The following is a 24,939-nucleotide window of genomic DNA, read 5'->3' on the forward strand; positions in this document are numbered from 1 at the left end:
TGTAGTCAGCTTTCTTTCATAGATCTAACTTAAACCGTCAGATATCTAGATCTCATCTCCTCTGTGTAAATGAGTGTAGATGAAATTACGATCACCTCACTCCTTTCTCTGCTTCGTATATATAAAGCTTCGACCCTCTTCCTTCACCTTCGTACTACTACCAACTCTCTCATTCTCCCCTCGTTAGGTAACGTTCTTACTATTCTACTTCACTATATCTCTCTTGAGTTCTTGATTTCGATTCTAAATAGTGATAATTTTTTTTTTTTGAATCAGACGGAAAAAAATGGAATCATTTTTGTTCACCTCCGAGTCAGTCAACGAGGGACACCCCGACAAGCTCTGCGACCAGATCTCCGACGCGATCCTCGACGCATGTCTCGAGCAAGACCCGGAAAGCAAAGTCGCTTGCGAGACGTGCACAAAAACCAACATGGTCATGGTCTTCGGCGAGATCACAACCAAGGCTAACGTCGACTACGAAAAAATCGTCCGCAAGACTTGCCGCGAGATCGGTTTCGTTTCCGCCGACGTCGGCCTAGACGCCGATAACTGCAAGGTCCTCGTCAACATCGAGCAGCAGAGCCCCGACATCGCGCAAGGCGTCCACGGTCACCTCACCAAGAAACCCGAGGAGGTCGGAGCTGGTGATCAAGGTCACATGTTCGGTTACGCCACGGACGAGACTCCTGAGCTTATGCCTTTAAGCCATGTCCTCGCTACCAAGCTTGGAGCGAAGCTTACTGAGGTTCGTAAGAACGGGACTTGCGCGTGGTTGAGACCAGACGGTAAGACGCAAGTCACCGTTGAGTATTTGAACGAGGGCGGAGCTATGGTCCCTGTCCGCGTCCACACTGTTTTGATCTCGACGCAGCACGACGAGACCGTGACTAACGATGAGATCGCGGCTGATCTCAAGGAGCATGTGATTACTCCGGTGATCCCGGAGAAGTACCTTGACGATAACACCATCTTCCATCTCAACCCGTCTGGTCGTTTTGTGATCGGTGGTCCCCACGGTGACGCTGGACTTACCGGGCGTAAGATCATTATCGACACTTACGGTGGTTGGGGTGCGCACGGAGGTGGTGCTTTCTCTGGAAAGGACCCGACCAAGGTGGACAGGAGTGGAGCCTACATTGTGAGACAAGCTGCTAAGAGCATTGTGGCGAGTGGGCTCGCGAGGAGGTGTATTGTGCAAGTTTCGTACGCCATTGGTGTCCCTGAGCCCTTGTCTGTGTTCGTGGACAGCTATGGAACCGGGAAGATTCCAGATAAGGAGATTTTGGAGATTGTGAAAGAGAGTTTTGATTTTAGGCCAGGGATGATATCTATCAACTTGGATTTGAAGAGAGGTGGTAATGGTAGGTTCTTGAAGACTGCTGCTTATGGTCACTTTGGAAGGGACGATGCTGATTTCACCTGGGAGGTTGTGAAGCCACTCAAGTCTAACAAGGTCCAAGCTTGAGAACCTAAACCAATCTCAGGTTTATGTTTCACGTCTCTCAGGAAAAAAAATCTGAGAAACTGGGAATTTATATTATTGTTCTTATTACTATTACGTTATTGTTGTGGTGAGAAAAGTTAAAAATCATATTTTATATTTCTTGTTTGTATTGAGCAGATAATTTTGTTAAAGAATATATTCAATACTACTATCCTTTGTTTACAGTATCAATTGTCAAAGATTTTGGCTTTTGCAATTTTTTTTTTGAGGAGTCTTACATACACTTGGAATGCAATTTGTGTGAATCAAAGACAGATAACACCAAGTTTGACTTTGGCTGAAAATGTGGAGATGAGAATAACTATTTATGTTTTGATCCAGCAAATATAGACGGGTATAGTGCAAACTGTGAGTAAATGCTTAGCAAGATAGATTGAGCTAATAAGAGCTTTATTGAAAAGGAAAATAGCTCATAAAGCTGTATTTAAATGCAAAAAAAAAAGCAAGAAGGAATAAAGTTTGAGATTGTGCAAGAACCAAACGATTTGATATTTCATAAAGAGAAAAATGTGGTTGAAATAGGCAGACAAAGTTGTCTATTATCTTGCTGAAACCTTAGCATACATGGGTCTTGTGCTCCCACGGTCCCACCCTGGTCCTAATGAGCTAGAGTGCGCCAGAGCCAAGTAAACAGAGACATCATATACTTGCTCTTTTTTACTTTGGATACAAATCAGTTTCCTGCAAGCAAAACCACATACTCTGTTAGACTGATATGTTAAAAACAAACACAATAATTACTAAACTAAAATATTTGAATTGGACACCAGAAAATAGAAACGTATATGGTCCCTTACTCACATGGAAAAAAAGGAAAACCATGAGTACATAGACTTTACAGGTTCATTACGCAGATGTGATTAAGAGATGGATGTAAAGTTGTTTTGAATAAAGTTATCTAAAACATAACTAGTGACCACACCCCATGTATCCCAACAACGAAAAGCATAGGAAAAAATGCGGCATAGTATAACAATAATCAAGGTTTTTAGATACCAGTCACATGTTATGTTGATAATCCTTAATTAAAAGGGTTCGTTAATAATTAAAGAAAATAAATAAAGCTGTGTAACAATGATGTCATTACCATTTCCATTTGTAGTCTTCAGCCTCAAAGCTCTCAGGTTCATATCTCTCTATAGCATGCAGTGCCGGCCCTTAATATAAAGTGGCTTAAAAAGCACACAAACAAAATGTGGCCTTCTGGAAAAAAGCTAAAATGGATTCCACAAGATTTAAATGAAAAGAAAAATAAAATGATGTAATAAAATACACGTTACACAAAAGGAGAGAGAGACAAGATAGATTAAAAATGTCAAAAACAGAGAAAAGTAACTCATAGAAAAGCTTGATTAGAGAGATCATGATCAAAGAAGGCATATGTAACCAAATGATTAATTAACCCTATGTGGCCCTGTAATTTAGAATATATTGTGTGGCTGAAGGCTGAAGCATATGCTTCATTTTCCTTACAGGAGGGACGGGACGGGGCTGACAGCATGCTGTCTAAGAATTGAGAAAGACTCTATGATAGCATGCGTTGGCTAGGCATCCGGTTTAAAAGCAAAAAAGATTATCAGTATTTCTATTCCGGTTTATCGGTTTATTTTGGTTTTATATGGTTTAATCTTAAATGATGGGTTTTCAATCAAACCGGGAAATCGGTCTTGTTTTATTAAACACAAAAAAACAAGACCTGTTAAAAAAAACAAGACCGATTTCCCGGTTTGATTGAAAACCGTAATTTAAGATTAAACCATATAAAACCAAAATAAACGGTCTTGTATTGTTTACTCTCCGACACTTATGGCCACGTGGCTCGACAAGGAATATCTACGACCACCGTGGTCTCTTCTGTATCCAATTATAACCTCCACTTTTCTCTTTCCCCTTCTGTTTTGTCGGAAGGAAAAACAAAAAGAAAAGAATCAACGAACGAGAAAGCAGTTAGTGTGATTAGTCACGATGGCAGCAGAGACGTCGACGCAATCATACAGCGAGAAATGGTACTGGGACGACCGCTACACGAACGAATCCGATCCCTTCGATTGGTACCAGAACTATCCCTCATTGTCTCCTCTCATCAATCTCTACGTCCCTCACCGTACGCACCGAGCCCTCGTCATCGGCTGCGGGAACTCAGGTACACAATTCAAATTTCACTTTTTGTTCTCTGATCCGATTTTTTTGATTTCTATTGGTGTCGAATCTAATCTCCCGCTGCAGCGTTCAGCGAGGGGATGGTGGATGATGGGTACGGAGATGTAGTCAACATCGATATCTCCTCTGTCGTAATCGACGCCATGAACAAGAAATACTCCGACCGTCCTCAGCTCAAATGTTCGTCTCTCTCTGTTACTATAATCCAATTCGAGGAGAAAGTTGTGGTCTTTTTTTTTATGTGTGTTGATGATCATGTGGAAAAAAAAAAAAAACAGATTTGAAGATGGATGTGCGTGATATGAAGGCGTTTCAAGATGCTTCCTTTGATGCTGTTATTGATAAAGGTAATTATCTTTTATTAAATGTTTGATTCCATGTTTCATGCGATACTAAGATTGTGTGTGTGTGTTTTTTCAGGAACCTTAGACTCCATTTTGGTGAGTTTCTCTCTTGACTTATGCTGATTTTGTTAATGAAAGTCTGATCCTTTTTTCATGTTTAGTGTGGGAGCAACTCGAGGCAACACTCAACGCAAATGCTTGAGGAGGTTTGGAGGTAAACTATATATATATATATATATATCCACAAATCTATGCTATGAATGTGTTGAATGGTGTATAATGAAACAGTTGATGAATAACTGTAGGGTACTCAAGGATAAAGGAGTCTACATCCTGGTAAAAGCTTTTTTTTTATTTTTATGATTATGTGTGTTTCTGTTTGTTTAATTCATCATATTGATTTTTTTTAGATTAAGTTATCTGCCAGATTACATATGGAGCTCCTAATTACCGTCTTCGGCTGTTCAAAGAATCATCATGCTCTTGGACAACCAAACTCCATGTGATAGGTCAGCTGCTAATACACAAACCATTAGTTACTTCGTCTCTTGTAATAATACTTGTGCCATAAAAGTTTGATATTTTTGCTGTTCTTCAGACAAAAGTTTGACAGCTCAACCATTAGAAACGCCAAAGTGGGAACTGACAAAACCCATTCCTCTAGATGACGAGGGAAGTTCAGTGGAATCTGCAATTGGGAAAAGCCCTGATGTCCACTACATTTACGTCTGTATCAAGGTGTGTAGTTTGATGCCTCCAACCACATTGCTTGCTCAAATTATGTTTCTATGCTTTTTGGATAACCAATTTGCATCTTATTTTATCTCATGAGTCGGCATGTCTTTGTTCATTTGAAAATGGTCTTATCTCAGGATGCGGCGTTAAAGACGGAGACAGATGCAGCCTGAAGTCATGAGAATCATCTTTTTGTGATCTTTGCTTCGGACATATAGGTCCTACATGGACTGAGTTTTGTCTTTGTTGTATTAATGTGTAAGAGTAAAGACACGGTGATATCTTGGGTTCATGTTTACTCCATATTTAGAGGAGGAACAAAAGTTAATATATATTATTTTAACAATGAGAAATGGTTGTCAAGTAAAAGATCGAGTTCTTCTCCATATTCTTGGTTTTAGGCCACATGCAATAGACAATCCAGCCGCTTTTGAAGTATTATGCATATCCTTATTGTCTGTGGAGCACGTTCGTTACTGGCCATCGCGGACTGTTAGTTCAAGTTCAGCTAATCTCCTCAGCAAATTGCTCTTTGTCATTCTGAAAATGGAAGATAGAATCAGTGAGTTAAGAAAAAAACACATACGATGAAATGTATAGATAGAAACGTTTCATTTTGCATAGAGAGTAATTGAAGTCGCTCTTGTAGTTGGTCCAAGGATATCTATGTTTCAAGAACATTTGTATCCTTCTTGTTCAACTCTGAAATGCACATGTCCACAAAATTGCATGAACATCCCAAGAAAGCATAACTTGATAATAATATCGGCATAGTTTGTTTTTACATTGAAACGCTATTTTTTTTCTTTTGAGTACTTCAACAGAAAAGAATAAACATCTTGGCTAGTGATAGAACACTACAAGAAAACATGACCTTAACGACTACATCATTATTACCTATTTGGTCGTAATATGGGCATTACGACCAATTAACTTCAAAAATCGATTAGTCGTTAGAAGCTGGTCGTAATTAATTATTAGAGGCACATTGGTCGTAATATTATGACTAGACATATTAGTTGTACATTGTCGTAACCTTACGACCAATTTACCTCTAATGTCGATGTTTATTAGTCGTAAGGTAACAACCACTTTACATCGACTTTAGATGTTCATTGGTCGTAAATTTGACCAACTTTTTTTATTTATTTTTGAATTTTGTATTTATTTATGAATTTTATATATTAATTAAAATCAAATATATAAATTTAGTTTGATTTAATTTTTTTAAATTTGATAAAATTAAAAGAAAATATCTATCATCCGTAAACATAATAATATCCATAATATAAAACATTCAAAATACAAATTAATTAAAACAAAAAAAAACTACGCATTAAGGTTTATTTCGTCGAAGAAGTCGAATGATGTGCCGGAGGTAGAAGCTGATGGATCCGGCTGTCCGAGAAAGATACTCCCGTAAGAGTTTCTAGGTGCAAGGTTCCTAAGTCTCTTTCTACCGCCAGACATAGCAATATCGTCAATCTGAAGAAAAAAAACCAAAAAAATAGATGGTTATAAACAATTCAATTTTTTTTATATAAAATAATCTAAACCTATTCTAATTCCATCATAATCTAACTCCATCCTAATCTACTTCCATCCTAAACTAATTCCAAACCTAATCTAATCACCTAACTAACCACCTAAAGCTAAAAAAAAAAAACTTACCTAGAGAGAGAAGGGAAGTCGTTGTTAGAGAGAAGGAAATGAGCAACCAAATGGTTTCGCGAGGTCCGAGTATATATAGAGTTTTGGTGTTAGTCGTAAATGAGTTGTAATATTACGACCAATGAGAGTGATATCTTGCATAATTACATTGTTTTAACTTTCTATTTCTTGCATGTTTTGATAATCTAGATTAGGAATCACGCGTTTTAGTCTCCTTTTGCATTGCATAAGTCTTTATCAGGTTGTGGAGTTTCCATTGGAGTTCTTAGAGGTACTTAGAAGCATTTGGGATCAAAAAGGGAGTGGGAAATGCTGTTTAGACGAGCAAAGCACCAGAGCGGGGTACGGGAGTGACATGCGGCACCCGCTCCAGAAGAGTCGAAGTTGGCGCGACGTCTTGCACCGAGGTGATACACCCGCTCCAAGCCCAACTTCTTGTCGACGACTTTCATGATTTGGAGCGACCTCTTGGAGCGACGTCACGCACCCGCGCGGGGTTTTGGAGAGGTGAAGCAAGTTCTGCGGAGCGACCTATGGGAGCGACCTAGTGTACCCGCGCCAGATGCAGAGCGACCTCTGGAGCGACGTCATCAACCCGCGCGGGGTTTTGGAGAGGTGAAGCAAGTTCTGCGGAGCGACCTATGGGAGCGACCTAGTGTACCCGCGCCGCGTTTTATCTTATGTCGAAAACTTATGTTTTATTTGGGCTTTTGAAGTGATTAAGCAAGCCCATTAGGTTTTAGAAGTCACATAAATACTCTCTAAACCTAATGTTGGGGGGATATCTTGTTTTCTATCAAATCACAAAAGAACTTTTAGGAAAAAGATCTGATCTTGATCATTTCTCTCTTGTGATTGCTTGATTTTTCTTGATCTCTTATCATGTTTAGCACCAAATCATCTTTGATTCTTGGGCTCATCATGGAGAGTAGTGAGTAGTCATTTTTGGATTCATGGGTTAGGGAGATTAAGGGTGATTAAGCTAGATCTAAGGTGTTTAGGGATAGATCAATCTTATTCCTTGCTAGTAGAGGGCTTTTAATGCAATTTTAGAGTTGACCTCTCTAAAGTTGAGCTCTAGGCATTTCATACCCGGAAGGTGTTTGATGAAATGCCTGAACCAACTCTCCTAAGCTTTTAACATCCTTTGCCAAAGGGATTTGTTGTTAAAGGTGTTAAGATGGCTAGTAGACTTGAGATTAATGATTACTTAGGTAACATTCAACCAAAGGAATTTGATGCTTGAGTTATCTAGGTAAATGAGCATTCATTTAGGGATAGAGTTTGTTTAGTATTGTGTCTAGGCCTAAGGAAGATATAGATTGGTTAAAAGTTGACACCTTTAGGTTGAATCTTGATCACCCAAGATCAATTCCCATAGCCCATGAGTTCTCTCTTCTTATAAGAAAGAAAGCTTTGTCCTTTATTGCATTTTAGGTAGTAATCTAGTTTACAAACATCTCAAAAACTGGTAGCACTTAGATTAAGCATGGTCTTGCATTCCCTTTGCTTTAGAATCACTTAGAAATGGTTTGACATCCTTTATACTATAACATTTGATTAGGAGCCTTGAAACTCCTATCATCAAATTGGCGCCGTTGCCAAATTCTAAGTTGATTGTGACATTGGGATTTAGTCATTTGCTTGAGACTAAGTCAATTTTTATTTAATTGTGTTATTGCTTCTCTTTGTTCTTCTCTCTTTGCATTTCAGGTGTATGAACACAAGGAGCAGAGGTCCAACAAACCTAGTTCCAAGAGTTGAAGACATTAGAGCACTTGAGAGGGAGATAGCAAGACAAAGAAGAGAAGTAGAGCAACAGGCTCACTTGCAAGGGTTGGGGTTTGATATGGAGAATCTGCCTCAAGATGGTGAAGCCCAAGGAGGCAATGGTCCAAGAGCTGATCATTTTAGACCACAGCGCCAGCCACAACATCCACAGCGCCAAGCTCGTGCCATTGGAGCCTATGATCAACCTCACATTCATGGTCATAGGTTGGGAATCAGAGCACCAGCTGTGGAGAACAACAACTTCGAGATCAAGTCAGGGCTGCTCAACACTATAGAGAACAACAAGTATCATGGTCTTGCTGCTGAAGACCCTTTTGATCACTTGTACAAGTTTGATCAGTACTGTGGCTTGTCCAAGACAAATGGTGTTTCTGAAGATGCTTTCAAGCTGAAGCTATTTCCTTTCTCTTTGGGAGACAAGGCACACCAATGGGAGAAGACTCTTCCAAGTGACACTGTCACTACTTGGGAAGATTGCAAGAGAGCTTTCCTAGAAAAGTTTTTCTCTACTTCAAGGACAGCTAAGATCAGGAACGAAATATCCGGATTTCAACAAAAAGGTCTAGAGAGCTTCAGTGAAGCATGGGAAAGGTTCAAGGGTTATTGGTCTCAGTGCCCTCATCATGGTTTCAGCAAGGAGAGTTTGCTTAGCACCTTCTATAGAGGAGCCTTACCACAGTGCAGAAACAGGCTTGATACTGCCAGCAATGGTTTCTTCTTGGGGAGAACTGAAGAAGAAGCAGAGGAACTGGTGGAGAACATGGCTAAGAGCGACTCCGTCTACAGCGAGGAGCATGATAGAGTCAACAGAAATGATGATCAACAGACAAAGAGAGAGATCAAATCCCTGCAGGAGAAGATGGACTTGCTTCTTTCTAACCAAGCTAAACAAGAGCATGTCAACTTTGTGGGTGGTCCTATTCAAGAGATTCCTCCCAAGATTAATGAAGTTGATGGTTTGGAAGGACAAGAAGAGCTGTGCTTCATCAACAACAATGGTTCTTGGTACAGGAAGGAACCTAACTTTCAGTACAACAACTACCAGCAAAAGTCCTACTCAAACAACCAGCAAGGAGGATACCAGCAGAGGCAAAACACTCAGCAAGGGAGCTATCAGCCTAGGCAAAACACCCCTCTTGGTTTCAACAATAACAACAATCAGTCTACTCAAGCTCAAGGAAGTTCTTCACAAGCTCCAGCTTCAGATACAAGTGTGGATGCAATGTTCAAGAAACTTTTGGATTTTCAGGCCAAGAATGAGAAGACAATGGGTTATGAGTTCACGAAAATTCACTCCAAGATTGATGGAAGTTACAATGAGCTCAACAACAAGATCCGCCATTTGGAGAATCAGTTTGCTTCAATGAACTCTCAGCCAAGTCGCCAACAAGGGGCATTACCTGGAAAGCCAGAGCAAAATCCCAAGGAGACAATGAAAGCCATCACCCTTAGGAGTGGAAAACAGCTACCACCACGAACTCTCATTAGGGATAATGAGAAGCAAGATGGGGAGGTGATCATCAATGTGGATGATGATGTAGTTATTATGGATGAGAAGACCAATGAAGAGATCTTGGAGAAAATAGTTGAAGCAAAAGGAAAGGGTAAAATTGGAGAAGAAAAGAAAGGGAAGAACAAGAATGAAGTTGCTACTTCATCAAAAGAAGCTCTATTCAATCCTCCTCCCTATGAACCAAAACTTCCTTTTCCCGGTAGATTCAAGAGACAGCTTTTGGAGCAATACAAGGCTTTATTTGAGAAACAAATGAGTGAAGTTCAGATTACTATGCCCATAATTGATGCCTTCATGCTAGTGCCTCAATACAGCAAGTTCCTCAAGGATGCTGTAACTAAGAAGAAGAAGGAGATGGAAGGCATGGTGGTTCTTACTCATGAGTGTAGTGCTATTATCCAAAGGCTAACCATCCCTAAGAAGCTTGAAGATCCAGGAAGCTTTACTTTACCTTGCGCCATTGGGCAATTTACTTTTGAGAGGTGTCTATGCGATTTGGGAGCAAGTGTGAGCCTTATGCCTCTCTCCATTGCTAAAAGGCTTGGCTTTACACAATACAAGAAGTGTAGACTCTCTCTTGTGCTAGCTGATCGCTCAGTGAAGATTCCCATTGGTATCCTAGAAGATCTCCCTGTCATGGTTGGAAATTGTGAGATCCCTACAGATTTTGTGGTGTTAGAGATGGATGAAGAACCAACAGATCCTTTAATACTGGGGAGACCTTTCTTGGCTACAGCAGGAGCAGTTGTGAATGTTAAGGAAGGGAAGATTGATCTTCACCTTGGAAAGGGGAACATTCTTCACTTTGACATCAAGGAAGTGATGAAGAAGCCTATTACTCAAAGCCAAGCTTTCTACATTGAGGAGATGGAGGTGTTAGCTGATGAACTTCTAGAGGAGTTGGCACTTGAAGACTCTCTACAACATGCCTTAACAATTGAGAGAGAGGTCCAAATGGTTGAGAACAAGGAAAGTGATGCTTATGTGAAGATGCTGGACTCTCACAGGGAGATTAGTGATGAAGAACAGAATGAGGAGCTTTCATATGAGGATCACCATGCTTCCTCAGCTACTCAACAAGAGAATCTCCAAGAGGATGATTGGAGTGAACTCAAAGCACCAAAAGTGGAGCTTAAACCTCTTCCCCATGGTGTAAGGTATGCTTTCCTTGGCCCTAATGAGACTTACCCTGTCATAGTGAGTAGTGAGCTTAGTGAAGATGAATTGTCTAAACTTTTGAATAAACTTAAAAAGTATAGAAAGGCAATAGGCTACTCACTAGATGATATTAAAGGGCTATCACCTTCTTTATGCATGCATAGGATACATCTAGAGGATGAATCTATGACTTCTATAGAGCATCAAAGAAGGTTGAACCCCAACTTGAAGGATGTTGTTAAGAAAGAGATTCTAAAACTCTTAGATGCAGGAGTCATCTATCCTATTTCGGATAGCAAATGGGTGTCTCCTGTGCATGTTGTTCCAAAGAAAGGAGGAATGACTGTAGTTAAAAATGATAAGGATGAACTAATACCGACAAGAACAATAACAGGACATAGGATGTGCATAGATTATCGAAAACTTAACAAAGCATCTAGAAAGGATCATTTTCCATTGCCATTCATTGATCAAATGCTTGAGAGACTTGCAAATCATCCATATTATTGTTTTCTTGATGGGTATTCAGGGTTCTTCCAAATCCCCATACATCCAAATGATCAAGAGAAAACGACTTTCACATGCCCCTATGGTACCTTTGCTTATCGAAGGATGCCATTTGGGCTATGTAATGCTCCAGCCACTTTCCAAAGATGCATGATGTCTATTTTCTCTGATCTTATAGAGGATGTTGTGGAGGTGTTTATGGATGATTTCTCTGTCTACGGATCTTCGTTTTCTGCTTGTTTGTCAAATCTTAGCAGGGTCCTCAAGAGATGTGAAGAGACCAACCTTGTGCTGAACTGGGAGAAGTGTCACTTCATGGTTAAGGAAGGGATTGTGCTTGGACACAAGATTTCAGAGAGGGGGATTGAGGTAGACAAGGCCAAGATTGAAGTGATGGTTGGGTTAGCTGCACCAAAGACGGTTAAGGACATTAGAAGCTTCCTAGGTCATGCTGGATTCTATAGAAGATTCATCCAAGACTTCTCAATGATAGCAAGGCCAATGACTAAGCTTCTATGCAAGGAGGCTGCATTCGTCTTTGATTGGGAATGTCTACAAGCCTTCAAGAAGTTGAAGGAGAAGCTGGTTAGCGCCCCAATTGTGCAGCCACCAGATTGGGATCTCCCCTTTGAGATCATGTGTGATGCTAGTGACTATGCTGTGGGAGCTGTTCTTGGTCAAAAGAAAGACAAGAAGACTCATGTGATCTACTATGCGAGTAAAACTCTTGATGAAGCCCAAATGAAGTATGCCACAACTGAGAAGGAGTTGCTAGCCATTGTCTACGCCTTTGAAAAGTTCAGAAGCTACTTAGTTGGGTCAAAGGTCATAGTCTACACTGATCATGCTGCATTGAGACACCTCATGGCCAAGAAGGATGCTAAGCCAAGACTGTTGAGGTGGATCTTGCTGCTACAAGAGTTTGACCTTGAGATTAGAGACAAACCAGGAGTTGAGAATAGTGTAGCAGACCACTTGTCTAGACTGAAGATTGAGAGTGAGATCCCTATTGATGAAGGGCTTCCAGAAGAGCAGATCATGGCAATTGGAGCAGTGATAGCGGTTTGTGAAACTGGAAAGAAACTTGAAGAAGTGAAGGCAACTGAAGAGAAAGGGCCTTGGTATGCTGATTTGGTGAACTACTTAGCTTGTGGGAGAGAGCCACTTGATCTTGAGGGATATGCCAAGAAGAAGTTCTACAAAGATGTGAAGCGATACTATTGGGATGAACCTTACCTCTACATCCTTTGTAGAGATCAACTCTATAGAAGAGCAGTAGCTGATGAAGAAGTTGAAGGGATCCTCACACACTGTCATGGATCATCCTATGGAGGGCACTTTGCTACTTTCAAAACAGTCTCAAAGGTGTTACAAGCTGGGTTTTGGTGGCCTCATATGTTCAAAGACACTCAAGACTTTGTCTCTAGGTGTGATTCATGCCAAAGGAGAGGAAACATCACCAAAAGAAATGAGATGCCTCAAAACCCAATTCTAGAAGTGGAGGTGTTTGATGTGTGGGGTATTGACTTCATGGGACCATTCCCATCATCTTTTGGCAACAAATACATCCTTGTAGCTGTTGACTACGTCTCCAAGTGGGTAGAAGCTGTGGCAAGTCCCACCAATGATTCTAGGGTGGTGATTAAGATGTTCAAAAGCACCATCTTTCCAAGGTTTGGAGTTCCAAGAGCTGTCATCAGTGATGGGGGTTCTCACTTCATCAACAAGCTGTTTGAAAGTCTTCTCAAGAAGAATGGTGTGAAGCATAAGGTTGCTACACCATACCATCCTCAGACAAGTGGACAAGTTGAGATCTCCAACAGAGAAATCAAGTCTATTTTGGAGAAAACAGTGGGGATTACAAGGAAAGATTGGTCCATCAAGCTAGATGATGCACTATGGGCTTATAGGACTGCTTACAAAACTCCCTTAGGAACCACACCTTTCAACCTTGTGTATGGGAAGGCTTGTCATCTACCGGTTGAACTTGAGTACAAAGCATTGTGGGCTGTTAAGTTGCTGAACTTTGACATCAAGAGCGCAAAGGAGAAGAGACTTCTCCAACTCAATGAACTGGAGGAGATCCGACTTGATGCTTTTGAGAACTCAAGGATTTACAAGGAGAAAACCAAAGCTTTTCATGACAAGAAGATATTGAAGAGAGAGTTCAGTGCTGGAAATCAAGTGCTTCTCTACAACTCTAGACTGAAGTTGTTCCCCGGGAAGCTCAAGTCAAGATGGTCCGGTCCTTTCAAGATCAAGGAAGTTAGGCCACATGGGGCAATTGTGTTATGGAACAAGAATGGTGGAGACTTTATAGTCAATGGACAGAGGGTTAAGCTCTACATGGGAGCCACAACAGAAGAGGAAAGAACTTCGGTTCCACTCTCCGACCCCATTCCCACCTAGCTAAAAAGAAAGGAAGTCAAGCTAGAGACTTAAAACAAGCTCACTTGGGAGGAAGTCCCATGTCTATCCTTGTACATACTTCACTAGGTAAAAAAAAAAAAAAAAAAAATTGTGAAGAAAAATTCAGCGCGGGGTGTTCTCGCGAGGTCTGGGAGTCGCTTCGTGTTTCGATAGCTCGAGCCTGAGTTGGCGCGGGGTTCCGCAACGGGGTCTGGACGTCGCGCGACGACTCGAGTTTTGGATGGTGTTTGGAGCGGGGTGTGACCGCGGGGTCTTAAGGTCGCGCGTCAATTTGAGAAACGGACACAAAATGTTTAGCGCGGGGTGTGGCCGCGAGGTACCGACGTCGCTCCCGTAACCCAGGTATGATTTTTTGACCCAAAACCCGATGACCCGACCCGACCTACGCCTACCCTACCCCGCGCCCGTTTCTCTCTCTCTCGTTCTCTTCTCTTCTTCCCCAAAACACAAACACACTCTCTCAATTTTCCCAACTCTAAAAACCCCATAACTCACTCAAATCTTCTTCAAATCAACCCATTCTTGTTTCCAAATCCAAGCTTTCGCCCCTGTAGTCTAATTTCTTGAATCAATTCATCTTTTTCATTCTAATCCAAGCAAGGTATGGTAATTCAAAGATGAATTTCGTGGGTTCATGAACCCTAGAAATTCAAACTCAAATTTAGCTTGGTTTCTTGCTTGATTCTTGTGAATTTGGCTAGGGAAAGCATATATATCATGTTGGGTTGCTAATTTTGTGGTAGAAGTGAGTTGAATCCGAAATTGAAAAGCTAGGGTTCTTGCGAATTGGAAATTTTCGAAATTGTCCACATTGGGTTTGGACTACAGCAGATTCATCGCCTCAGCTTGGAATTGGTGGTATGATAACTCCACTGCTGATAGCAATTGGTGTGAACTTGGGGAATGATCCCAAAGGACCATCATTCATTGATGCCCCTTATTTGAGGATTGCTACTTACATTAGTGGAAGGTATCAAGAGAAAGTTGTCTACACCTACTTCCGCAAAGGAAAGATGGCTAAGTTGCTACTCCCCAATAGAAGACTCACAAACATAGAAAGGCCGGGGATCACCCACTTCGACATAGATGAATCAGAGCTCTTTGGACCTCTCGGCCCTATAGATCCTGTGACTGTTCCTACGAGAAGGAGAGGTGGAGCGAGAGGTAATGTAATGACTGGAACAAGTGATGCTACACAAGAAGGATTTGCTACCCCCCCTCTATGGTCCACCTCGCTACCACTTTACTCAGAGCTCAACAGCCTTACCCCATGGCCCTCTCCGTGAAGCTCATGAGCACATTGACAAGCTTCAAAGATGGAACAAGGCTCAGGACAGGACAATCTTCAAACTAAAGACCAAGTACAAGGAACTTAAAAAGACAGTAAAGAAGCAAGCTGAAGCTTCAGCTCAATTCATGAAGAAGGTGGCTGATCTTTTGGTTAGAGGAGGAGTAGGAGGTTGTAGTTCTGAAGACTTTGTTACTAGAGATACCTCAGTTCCTCAACCTCAGCCCTATGACCCTGTCACTAACCCTTCCTTGGACCTTGGACCTCCCCTTACTACCCGCCAGCTCTTGCGTCTGGCACGAAACCCCCAAGCTCATAAATCCAACTCCGGGAATAAGTCTCCTTCCCTTGCCTCAACCGATGCTGAAACCGACAACGAGGAAGTTGCCAGCGAGCCCCAAGAATACTACACTACCTTCCCGAATGACTCCGGATATGGGGACTCGGGTTTCTTCCCGAACGCTTAGACAGGTACTCCACTACCTTTCCATTGTATATACCAGTTTTTCTTCGCAATTGTTTTCGGTATCTCCTCCAACTTCCTAACACAGAGACTGTGTGAACTAAGTTTGGGGGAGGCATCAAGTATTTAATATGTTTTCTTTGATGATTTGAGTCTCATGCATTGCATTGTACATATATATATGCAAAAAAAAAAAAAAAAAAAAAAAAAAAAACACAAAAAGAAACATGTAGTTGCATCACTTGCACTTTTAAGATTGAGTCTAGAGCATATAGGTTGTATTCACTTGTATTGGGAACAATGATTTAAAATGCCTTGCAAAGAACCCTTGTCTAGAACTCAAAATGACACCCTAGTTAAACATATCAAGTAGCTTAAGCGTCTCTTGAAAACCTTGCACGCTTCGAGCCTTGAAAACTCTTCTTGAAACTTGTTTGCTTGCTTGATGTTAGCATTGTTCTTAAGATCAGCTCCAATCTAAACTTGGCTTGAATGAACTTAATTTCTCTTGCATATGGGCATTTGCGTACTTGATCATGGATCTCATACACATTTGGGTTATCTTATTCCTTCATACCTATCTTTGTTAACCCAAATGGCACTCCTTACCCTAAAACCCTAACCATTCCTTGAGACCAAACATTTAATTGCATGAGTGAGGCCTCTTTTGATAGCTTGTCATGTGCAAAATCTTGAGAGTATTGGAGGCGACATAGGTTTATTCTCATCTCTTGCTAGCACAATGAGTTAGCATTTGGGGATGTGAGAGGGGTTTGTGTGTTTTAAATTTCAATATCTTGGGTTTGGAGAGTGAGAAAGATGAGATATATGAAAATGAAGCTCCTAGGGATATATATATATAAAAAAAAAAAAATAATAATAATAATAATAATAATAAGAAGCCTTAGATTATGTAACAAAGAACCTTCCCCTTAAAAAAAAAAAAAAAAAAAAAGATCAAAAAGAAGTTGGGGAAGGAAATGAAAAAAGGGTTAGAGCTTGTGGAAAGTGAATTAAAATCCCTAGCGAGTGGGTCAAATGAAAAGAAAAGAGAGTTGTACATTGGGTGAGTGATGTGAGGGGGTTTAGATTGATTTTGAGATGATGATAAAGAGGGTAGAACTTGTGATCATTTACAACAAAATAGGGTAGAATGATGAGAATGAATCTATGTATGCATGAGTTGCTTCTAATCTTAGATAAATTTTGCATAATGATCAAGCTCCTTGTTTTGAGTGATAACCACCCTTAAATAAAAACATTTGAACCCATCTCTTCATTCATATTAGACCATTGCATACCTAGCCAAATGATTGAGATCATGTGCCCATTTGTGAGACTCCACCTTGTGTGTGTGTGTGAGAATCAATGTGAGAGCTGATTGAAAGGACTTGTTGGTAAAGAGTATTGCAACTTGAGTAGAGGAAAAAGAGTATGGATAGGCCTAGAGAAGCTAGAGTATAATAAGGAGAATGCTCATGCTATTTGATTTGTTATGTTTCTTTAGGATGTTAAGTTGAGTGCTAGGAAGTGTTACTTTTGGCTATGAGTTCCCACCTTCAACCTCTCTCTCTTATGAGTTCTTACAAGGTCACTTGAGGACAAGTAAGATACAAGTTTGGGGGAGTTGATATCTTGCATAATTACATTGTTTTAACTTTCTATTTCTTGCATGTTTTGATAATCTAGATTAGGAATCACGCGTTTTAGTCTCCTTTTGCATTGCATAAGTCTTTATCAGGTTGTGGAGTTTCCATTGGAGTTCTTAGAGGTACTTAGAAGCATTTGGGATCAAAAAGGGAGTGGGAAATGCTGTTTAGACGAGCAAAGCACCAGAGCGGGGTACGGGAGTGACATGCGGCACCCGCTCCAGAAGAGTCGAAGTTGGCGCGACGTCTTGCACCGAGGTGATACACCCGCTCCAAGCCCAACTTCTTGTCGACGACTTTCATGATTTGGAGCGACCTCTTGGAGCGACGTCACGCACCCGCGCGGGGTTTTGGAGAGGTGAAGCAAGTTCTGCGGAGCGACCTATGGGAGCGACCTAGTGTACCCGCGCCAGATGCAGAGCGACCTCTGGAGCGACGTCATCAACCCGCGCGGGGTTTTGGAGAGGTGAAGCAAGTTCTGCGGAGCGACCTATGGGAGCGACCTAGTGTACCCGCGCCGCGTTTTATCTTATGTCGAAAACTTATGTTTTATTTGGGCTTTTGAAGTGATTAAGCAAGCCCATAAGGTTTTAGAAGTCACATAAATACTCTCTAAACCTAATGTTGGGGGGATATCTTGTTTTCTATCAAATCACAAAAGAACTTTTAGGAAAAAGATCTGATCTTGATCATTTCTCTCTTGTGATTGCTTGATTTTTCTTGATCTCTTATCATGTTTAGCACCAAATCATCTTTGATTCTTGGGCTCATCATGGAGAGTAGTGAGTAGTCATTTTTGGATTCATGGGTTAGGGAGATTAAGGGTGATTAAGCTAGATCTAAGGTGTTTAGGGATAGATCAATCTTATTCCTTGCTAGTAGAGGGCTTTTAATGCAATTTTAGAGTTGGCCTCTCTAAAGTTGAGCTCTAGGCATTTCATACCCGGAAGGTGTTTGATGAAATGCCTGAACCAACTCTCCTAAGCTTTTAACATCCTTTGCCAAAGGGATTTGTTGTTAAAGGTGTTAAGATGGCTAGTAGACTTGAGATTAATGATTACTTAGGTAACATTCAACCAAAGGAATTTGATGCTTGAGTTATCTAGGTAAATGAGCATTCATCTAGGGATAGAGTTTGTTTAGTATTGTGTCTAGGCCTAAGGAAGATATAGATTGGTTAAAAGTTGACACCTTTAGGTTGAATCTTGATCACCCAAGATCAATTCCCATAGCCCATGAGTTCTCTCTTCTTATAAGAAAGAAAGCTTTGTCCTTTATTGCATTTTAGGTAGTAATCTAGTTTACAAACATCTCAAAAACTGGTAGCACTTAGATTAAGCATGGTCTTGCATTCCCTTTGCTTTAGAATCACTTAGAAATGGTTTGACATCCTTTATACTATAACATTTGATTAGGAGCCTTGAAACTCCTATCATCAGAGAGACTAGCGGTCGTAAAGGAGACGTAAATTTACGACCAATGGGGGACCAAATAATATTACGACCAATTACAGACTAAATAAATTTTTTTTTTATTTACGACCAATTAAGGACTAATAGTCATAAAGAAGAATTAAAATTACGACCAATGTGGGACGAAGTCCTTTACAACCAATTAGGGATCAATGTGGGAAGAATTAAGATTAGTCGTAACTGAGTCGTACTTTACGACTAATTAGCTTCGTTTTGTGTTTATACCCTAAAACCGAAACCCCAAACCCCAAACATCATAAGTTTTATACACTTCTAAACCTCAAAGTACAAAGATTTTTGTTTAAACTAAGTTCATATATAATTGAGCAAACATGATAATAAGTTATATATTATTTGTAATGCAATACAAAGAGTTTAATAATATAATAAAACAAAAACACTGTAACATAATCAAACTCGATCACTCGTCATCAGAAACATCATCCACTTCATCATTTTCTTCAAGATTCATATTCGTTGGCTTCGTCTGTTGCATCGTTGGGAAGTTCTTCATATCCCTGGTTGTGTGGATCAACAAGTAAGATATCATTTGTAGCTTGCTCAGGTACTTCTACTTCATTTACGGTATCTTCTTGTAAAGGCGGTTGTTCATCAGTCAAGACTCGGCCCCGAGGTGTAACTTTTATAGCGGCTAACCAAGATATTCCAGATTGTCTGATCCTCGGGTATGGAATAAAACAAACTTGGACTGCTTGAGATGCCAATATGTAGGGTTTAAATTTGTTGTACCTCCGTGTAGCATTTATATCAACAACTCCAAACTTGTTATACCGAACACCTCTATTGACGGTGGGTCAAACCAGTCACATTTGAAGAGAACGCATTTCAGCTTCACCAGGCCGGGGAACTCCACTTCGATGATCTCTTGTAAGATTCAATAGAAATTAGTTTCACCTTTCACACATACTCCATAGTTCATTGTTGCTCGCCGACTTCCATATTCGTAAGTGTGAAAAGTGTAGCCTCGTGTAAAATACATAGTTTCTGTGGTGACCTTAGCGACCAGGCCTTGTATCAATTTGTGAAACCACTGAGGATAGAATGGATCATCATAATCAACCTGGATCATCAACATATATATATATATATATATATATATAAATATATAACTTCATTAATTATATAATAAATAACATATTTACGTTTGATAATAAGTTAACCACGAATGTGCAACTACGTTTCTCGTAAATTGGTCGTTAATCAGATGGTAGCTTGTCGATGTAATTTAGTCGTACATTTACGATCACATTACGACTACCTGAAAGTGTTGTCGTAAATGCGAAGTTTGTTTACGACCAATTTACGACTAAACATTTTAGTAGCAAAATTACGTCTAAGTTACGACGGACTTTAACATAGTCGTAAGTTAGACGTAACGTCGAAGTTAATTTACAATTACACATTTGTAGTCGTAAATGGTAGTCGTTATACTCTCACGTTTTCTTGTAGTGGAACATGGCTAAGCTCTCTTTCCTTAACAAGAGCATCATATGTCTCTTTAGGTTGATGATTTATTGGTCCTAGAATCGATAGAGAAAAAGGGACCTCAATAACAAAACTGAAGATTAACCAAAGAGAGTGGATGCAATAAGTATTCAGTATCATCACTTTGGTCATGATCTCTTCGGCATGTTGGACATCCATTCTTGAAAAGAAACAAATGGACGAGAGAGAAAATAAGGGAGAGTTGTTGGATTAGGAGTTTGAGAAGATTTCAATTCTTTTTGTTGTAATTTTTTCTTATTGGATATGACATTTGAAAAAAAAATCTTTAAAATTCCAGTTATTAGATTAATCATTTGTATAAATGATTTAAAATCACGACTTATTGAAAATTATAGATTTCATCAATAAAATTATCAAATAAAATTTGAAGGAATTTGAAAGATAATTTATTGTTGAAAGTTAATAGATAGAAATACCGATGGTAGTTGAAGAGATTTTAAAAGTTAATTTTTTTTTGATGAAATTTTAAAAAGAAATCTAAACTTTTGAAATGAAAAATAAAAGAAATAAAATTATTGGAAATTATTAACAAAAACTAAGATTTGATTATTTTCAATAACATTTTCTCATTTCAATATAAATTGAATTTGCAAACTAATAAATAAGATAACATTTTAAATGTTTTTAAAATTAAAATTTCTATATCCTAAAAAATCATCATAAAAATCCATCAAATCGGAAACCCCTAAAATCTTACAAAATTTCTAATCCAATAAGCCTTCCTAAGTATTTTTGAAAGCTAAGTAAGTCTTTATCTTGTTTTGTAGGAGTTAAAAATTACTAATGTTATATTTATAAGGATGTTTTATGTTTTGCCAAAATGTGAATTTCATTGATGGTTCGTAACGGTTACTAAACATGATATTCTGATCTAAGGTTAATTTTGGCAAAAAAAAAAAACAGAACAAAGTAAAAATGCAATGTTTACTTATTTTTGTTTCATTTTTATTTTGTTATTCCCTTCATTTTAACAGAATTAATATTTTTGTTATTCTTTACGTTTAATTTGCTTTATTTATTCATATATTTTGCTTATTTTTCTTCTATTTTTTAAATTTTTTTTCCTCTTTTCGTTTTTTGGAACACATTATTCAAACTTTTCTTCATATTATTGTGTAGACAATTCTTCTCTACTCACAAAACCGTACTTGATGATTGATTATTAATACGGTATTATTCTAGAAATTTATACTTTAACAAAATATTTGTTATTGAATTGGTCTTTGAGAATAGATGATTAATTAGGCTTCATAACACCTAAGGATTTATGCATAAGCGACCAATTAGCTAATTAATTTAAAAATATTTTCAGCAAAACAGTTTTAGGGGGTGTTATTGAATAGTAGATTTAAAATTAATTCTCTAAGTTTTACAATCTAGTGTTATTCAAAAATTGATTTTAACTCTATTATTAAAATCTAGGGGATGTAATCAATTGAGAGTTTTAGGTGATTTGTGTCAAAATGACAAATCCACTGTTATTGAAACATGAATTTTAAAAACTCATTTAAAATCTAGTGTTATTGAACTTGACATTTTATAAAATACTATGAAATCCACTGTTATTGAAAATATTTTATGTTGTGGAGTTTTAAAGTTTTCAAGTGATTTTAAAGTGTTTGGGTGGAGTTTCTTAGTTAAAAAAATCAAAACCCAAATCCCATGGTTTTAGGTGATATTCTAGAGTAGTTTAACAAAAATTATTTTATTCTCTGCAATTCCCTAAAATCATCTAAAAACCTCATTAAAAATTAAATCACCTCAAATTTTAGATTGAATGCACCACCTAGTGTTATTGGTTACCGTATTTAAAATATTTATAATAATAGATTTTAAACTTCAGTGTTATTAGTTGTTGCAGATTTATAATCTTTTCAGTAAAAAATCTAAAATATGGTATTATCCAATTAAAGATATGACTACAATTTTCAAATCTTGTGTTATTCATGTTTGATAAAACTTTACAATCTATTTGACTTGAAATAATTATGAGTGTGCCTCTCACGCATTGAAGTCTATTGATACACCTGACGATAACATGCCCATATCTGAAACAGATAAGTCACATGTGTCCTTGAATGGAAATTGTTTTGGATTTCTTATAATCTCCAGACTTGTGAGTATTTAATCCAAAGCTTTGATTTCACTAGGGAGATTTTCAACCCTTTTTTCTCCTTCCCTTACAAGTTAACCATGGTTTCGATAAACTTTTCCTTACGGTCTGTAAAGGAGAACATTTTTCGTTGTTAAAGCAATGCTTTTTAACAAGTAAGATTGAAATTTGGGTAACTATGATAAGACCCTATTCATGTGCTGTGGCGACGGGAGTAGACAGCGTTGCGGCCCTTGCATCTATATTGTGAAGGGAGACGTGCAACAATATTCCGATAGGTTGTGGCTAAGTCGGTTGGTTTATCATTGTTCCTTTTAGAATTTCAGATTGAGTGATTGTGTCAAGTCTAGTGTTATCATTTATTTTTTAAATTGTTCCCTGTCTTTTGTTTTATTTGAAATTTCTGACAAAAGATATTTCTTGGTTAATAAATATACTACTGTAGGCCTGGGACGGATCGGATATCCGGGCAATTTTAAGATATCCGGATACGGATCCTTATCCGGCGGATCCATAATTTTACTATCCTTATCCGGATTCGGGGTTCGCGGATATCCGGGTGTCGGATATCCTTCTAAAAATTATAATATCCGGCGCATATCCGGATCCGGATTTGGATCCTTAAAATAAATAAAAAATAATATTAATATATATAAAATATTAACAATAATTTAAAAATAAAAATATATAGAATGTTTTTAATTATTTCTATGTATAATATTACAAAATTTACATAAAATTTATATATACTATTATAAAAATGAAAATATATTAAATAAAATTAGTTTTTATATATAGATATTACTATTTTTGAAATAGTTATTAATAAAATTTACGGATCCGGATATCCGGACTAAAAAATCAAGATATCCGGATCCGGATTCGGCTTTGACGGATCCAACATTTTACTATCCGGATCCGGATTCGGCCTCTCCGGATATCCGGATTTTCGGATCGGATCCGGATCGGATCACGGATCGAATCCAGATCTCGGATAAAAGTTCCAGGCCTACTACTGTCGATGGATAGTATATGATACTTGTAGCTAACTTGGACAAACAAAAATAACATATAGCAAATTAACTAAACCTCACCTAGGGGTGGGCGTTCGGATATCCGTTCGGGTTCGGTTCGGGTATTTCAGATTTTCGGGTATTTCGGTATAGAGATAGAGAACCTGTTCGGGTATTTCTGTACTTCGGGTCGGGTTCGGGTATTTTTAGTTCGGGTTCGGTTATTTTGAATCGGGTTCGGATATTTATATTTTAAAAGAAAAAAAATTAAATTTTTCATTTTTAAGTTTATTGTATTTAAAAATATAGATTTCACTTAACCGTTTATTTTTATTTTTTATAGATTGAATGATTAATAGGTTTGGAGATAATATTTCAAAAACAAATATATATTAATTTGGGTATTTTTTTAATTTTTGAATGTAACTTTTGTTAATACATGAAACAAAAAGTTTGACATGCATTTTAAACGGATATCAAATCATTTTCTCCATAATTATATATATATATATATATATATATATATATATATACTTATGATCTTAAAGTATGTGTAACATCAATATAAATATTTTTTTAAAAAATAAAAGAAGTAAACTAGAAATATAAAGGTAAGTATACATATGTTCGGTTATCTTCGGATATCCATTCGGGTTCGGATATTACCCGTTCGGGTTTGGATATCCAATCTTTCCTAACTTAATACCCGTTCGGATATTTTTCTACTTCGCTTCGGATTTTGGTTTGGGTTTTTCGGGTCGGGTTCGGATGCGGCTTCGGGTATCGGGTAAAGTGCCCACCCCTAGCCTCAACTATAATAATCGTGACGTGAACTAGTCATACGATCATACAATTGAAATCATATATATAAAAATATGTGTTCTTTGATCAGACCTAGATTTCTCGAAAAGAAAAAAATAGCTTTTTTTATCAAACCCATATTTTTCTTGTATCAGATTAGTCAATTCAATTATTTCAAACGTAAGAATACATATTATATATTACACAAAAAAGCTATTTTCATCTTGTAGCGATACATTTAATCAGTTTACATTATTATAATTATTTTCTAATTTCAAATAAGAATCTTTGCAAAATAGAGTTCAATTGTGTTACAGAAATCAAATGATATCATACTGATTTTATAAATACTTTGAGAATGATTAGAAATTTTTTAGATGAATCATGTATTTAAATTGTAAACTGAATCAAAACTTTTAAAATCTCATCTATTTTAAGTCTAACAGAATTGATTTCAACTCAAAATATCATTTTTACATATCCCCCATATTAGCCAGACGCCTCCACTAGTTATTGTCAATATAAGACAATAACTAAGGAAGAAGCGGGATGGAGTTAGTGTTATCTGAATGCATAATCAACCTAATTTCACATAAAGATCTAAATACATTTTCATATTAAATATTAAACCTAAAAAATTAATAAATTATTTGATAATTACGACTGATTGCTACGATCTTAACATTGCCAGTAGATATACCAAACTTGCTCAGTAATCAATGCCGGTTGATGCTGAATACAAAGCCACTGTTATGATAATGACACCCAATAAACATATGGCCTTGGCTGCATTGCAG

At 38.1% G+C, this 24,939-nt stretch overlaps 3 protein-coding genes and 1 non-coding gene across 4 annotated transcripts; 3 read left to right on the forward strand and 1 right to left on the reverse strand.

Moving 5' to 3' along the window:
- Window positions 1–21: 21 nt before the first annotated feature.
- On the forward strand, window positions 22–1,671 carry LOC106429018 (S-adenosylmethionine synthase 2-like). Its single transcript, XM_013869761.3, has 2 exons — window positions 22–187; window positions 277–1,671. Exon 2 carries the CDS (start codon window positions 287–289, stop codon window positions 1,466–1,468), a length of 1,182 nt encoding a protein of 393 aa, XP_013725215.1. The 5' UTR covers window positions 22–187; window positions 277–286; the 3' UTR covers window positions 1,469–1,671.
- A 1,717-nt stretch (window positions 1,672–3,388) lies between these two features.
- On the forward strand, window positions 3,389–5,092 carry LOC106428999 (EEF1A lysine methyltransferase 4). Its single transcript, XM_013869740.3, has 9 exons — window positions 3,389–3,650; window positions 3,734–3,847; window positions 3,946–4,014; window positions 4,088–4,107; window positions 4,173–4,225; window positions 4,317–4,347; window positions 4,439–4,520; window positions 4,610–4,749; window positions 4,884–5,092. The coding sequence occupies exons 1-9, from the start codon at window positions 3,473–3,475 to the stop codon at window positions 4,917–4,919; spliced, it is 723 nt and encodes a 240-aa protein (XP_013725194.1). The 5' UTR covers window positions 3,389–3,472; the 3' UTR covers window positions 4,920–5,092.
- A 2,522-nt stretch (window positions 5,093–7,614) lies between these two features.
- On the forward strand, window positions 7,615–13,882 carry LOC125580287. Its single transcript, XM_048744592.1, has one exon. It carries the CDS (start codon window positions 8,135–8,137, stop codon window positions 13,793–13,795), a length of 5,661 nt encoding a protein of 1,886 aa, XP_048600549.1. The 5' UTR covers window positions 7,615–8,134; the 3' UTR covers window positions 13,796–13,882.
- Window positions 8,732–8,838, reverse strand: LOC125581235. The gene has a single exon (XR_007318935.1). It is a non-coding gene; the product is annotated as a small nucleolar RNA R71 (small nucleolar RNA).
- Window positions 13,883–24,939: the final 11,057 nt, after the last annotated feature.

Source organism: Brassica napus, chromosome C1 (assembly GCF_020379485.1).
Source record: "Brassica napus cultivar Da-Ae chromosome C1, Da-Ae, whole genome shotgun sequence".
Taxonomy (NCBI): Eukaryota; Viridiplantae; Streptophyta; class Magnoliopsida; order Brassicales; family Brassicaceae; genus Brassica; species Brassica napus.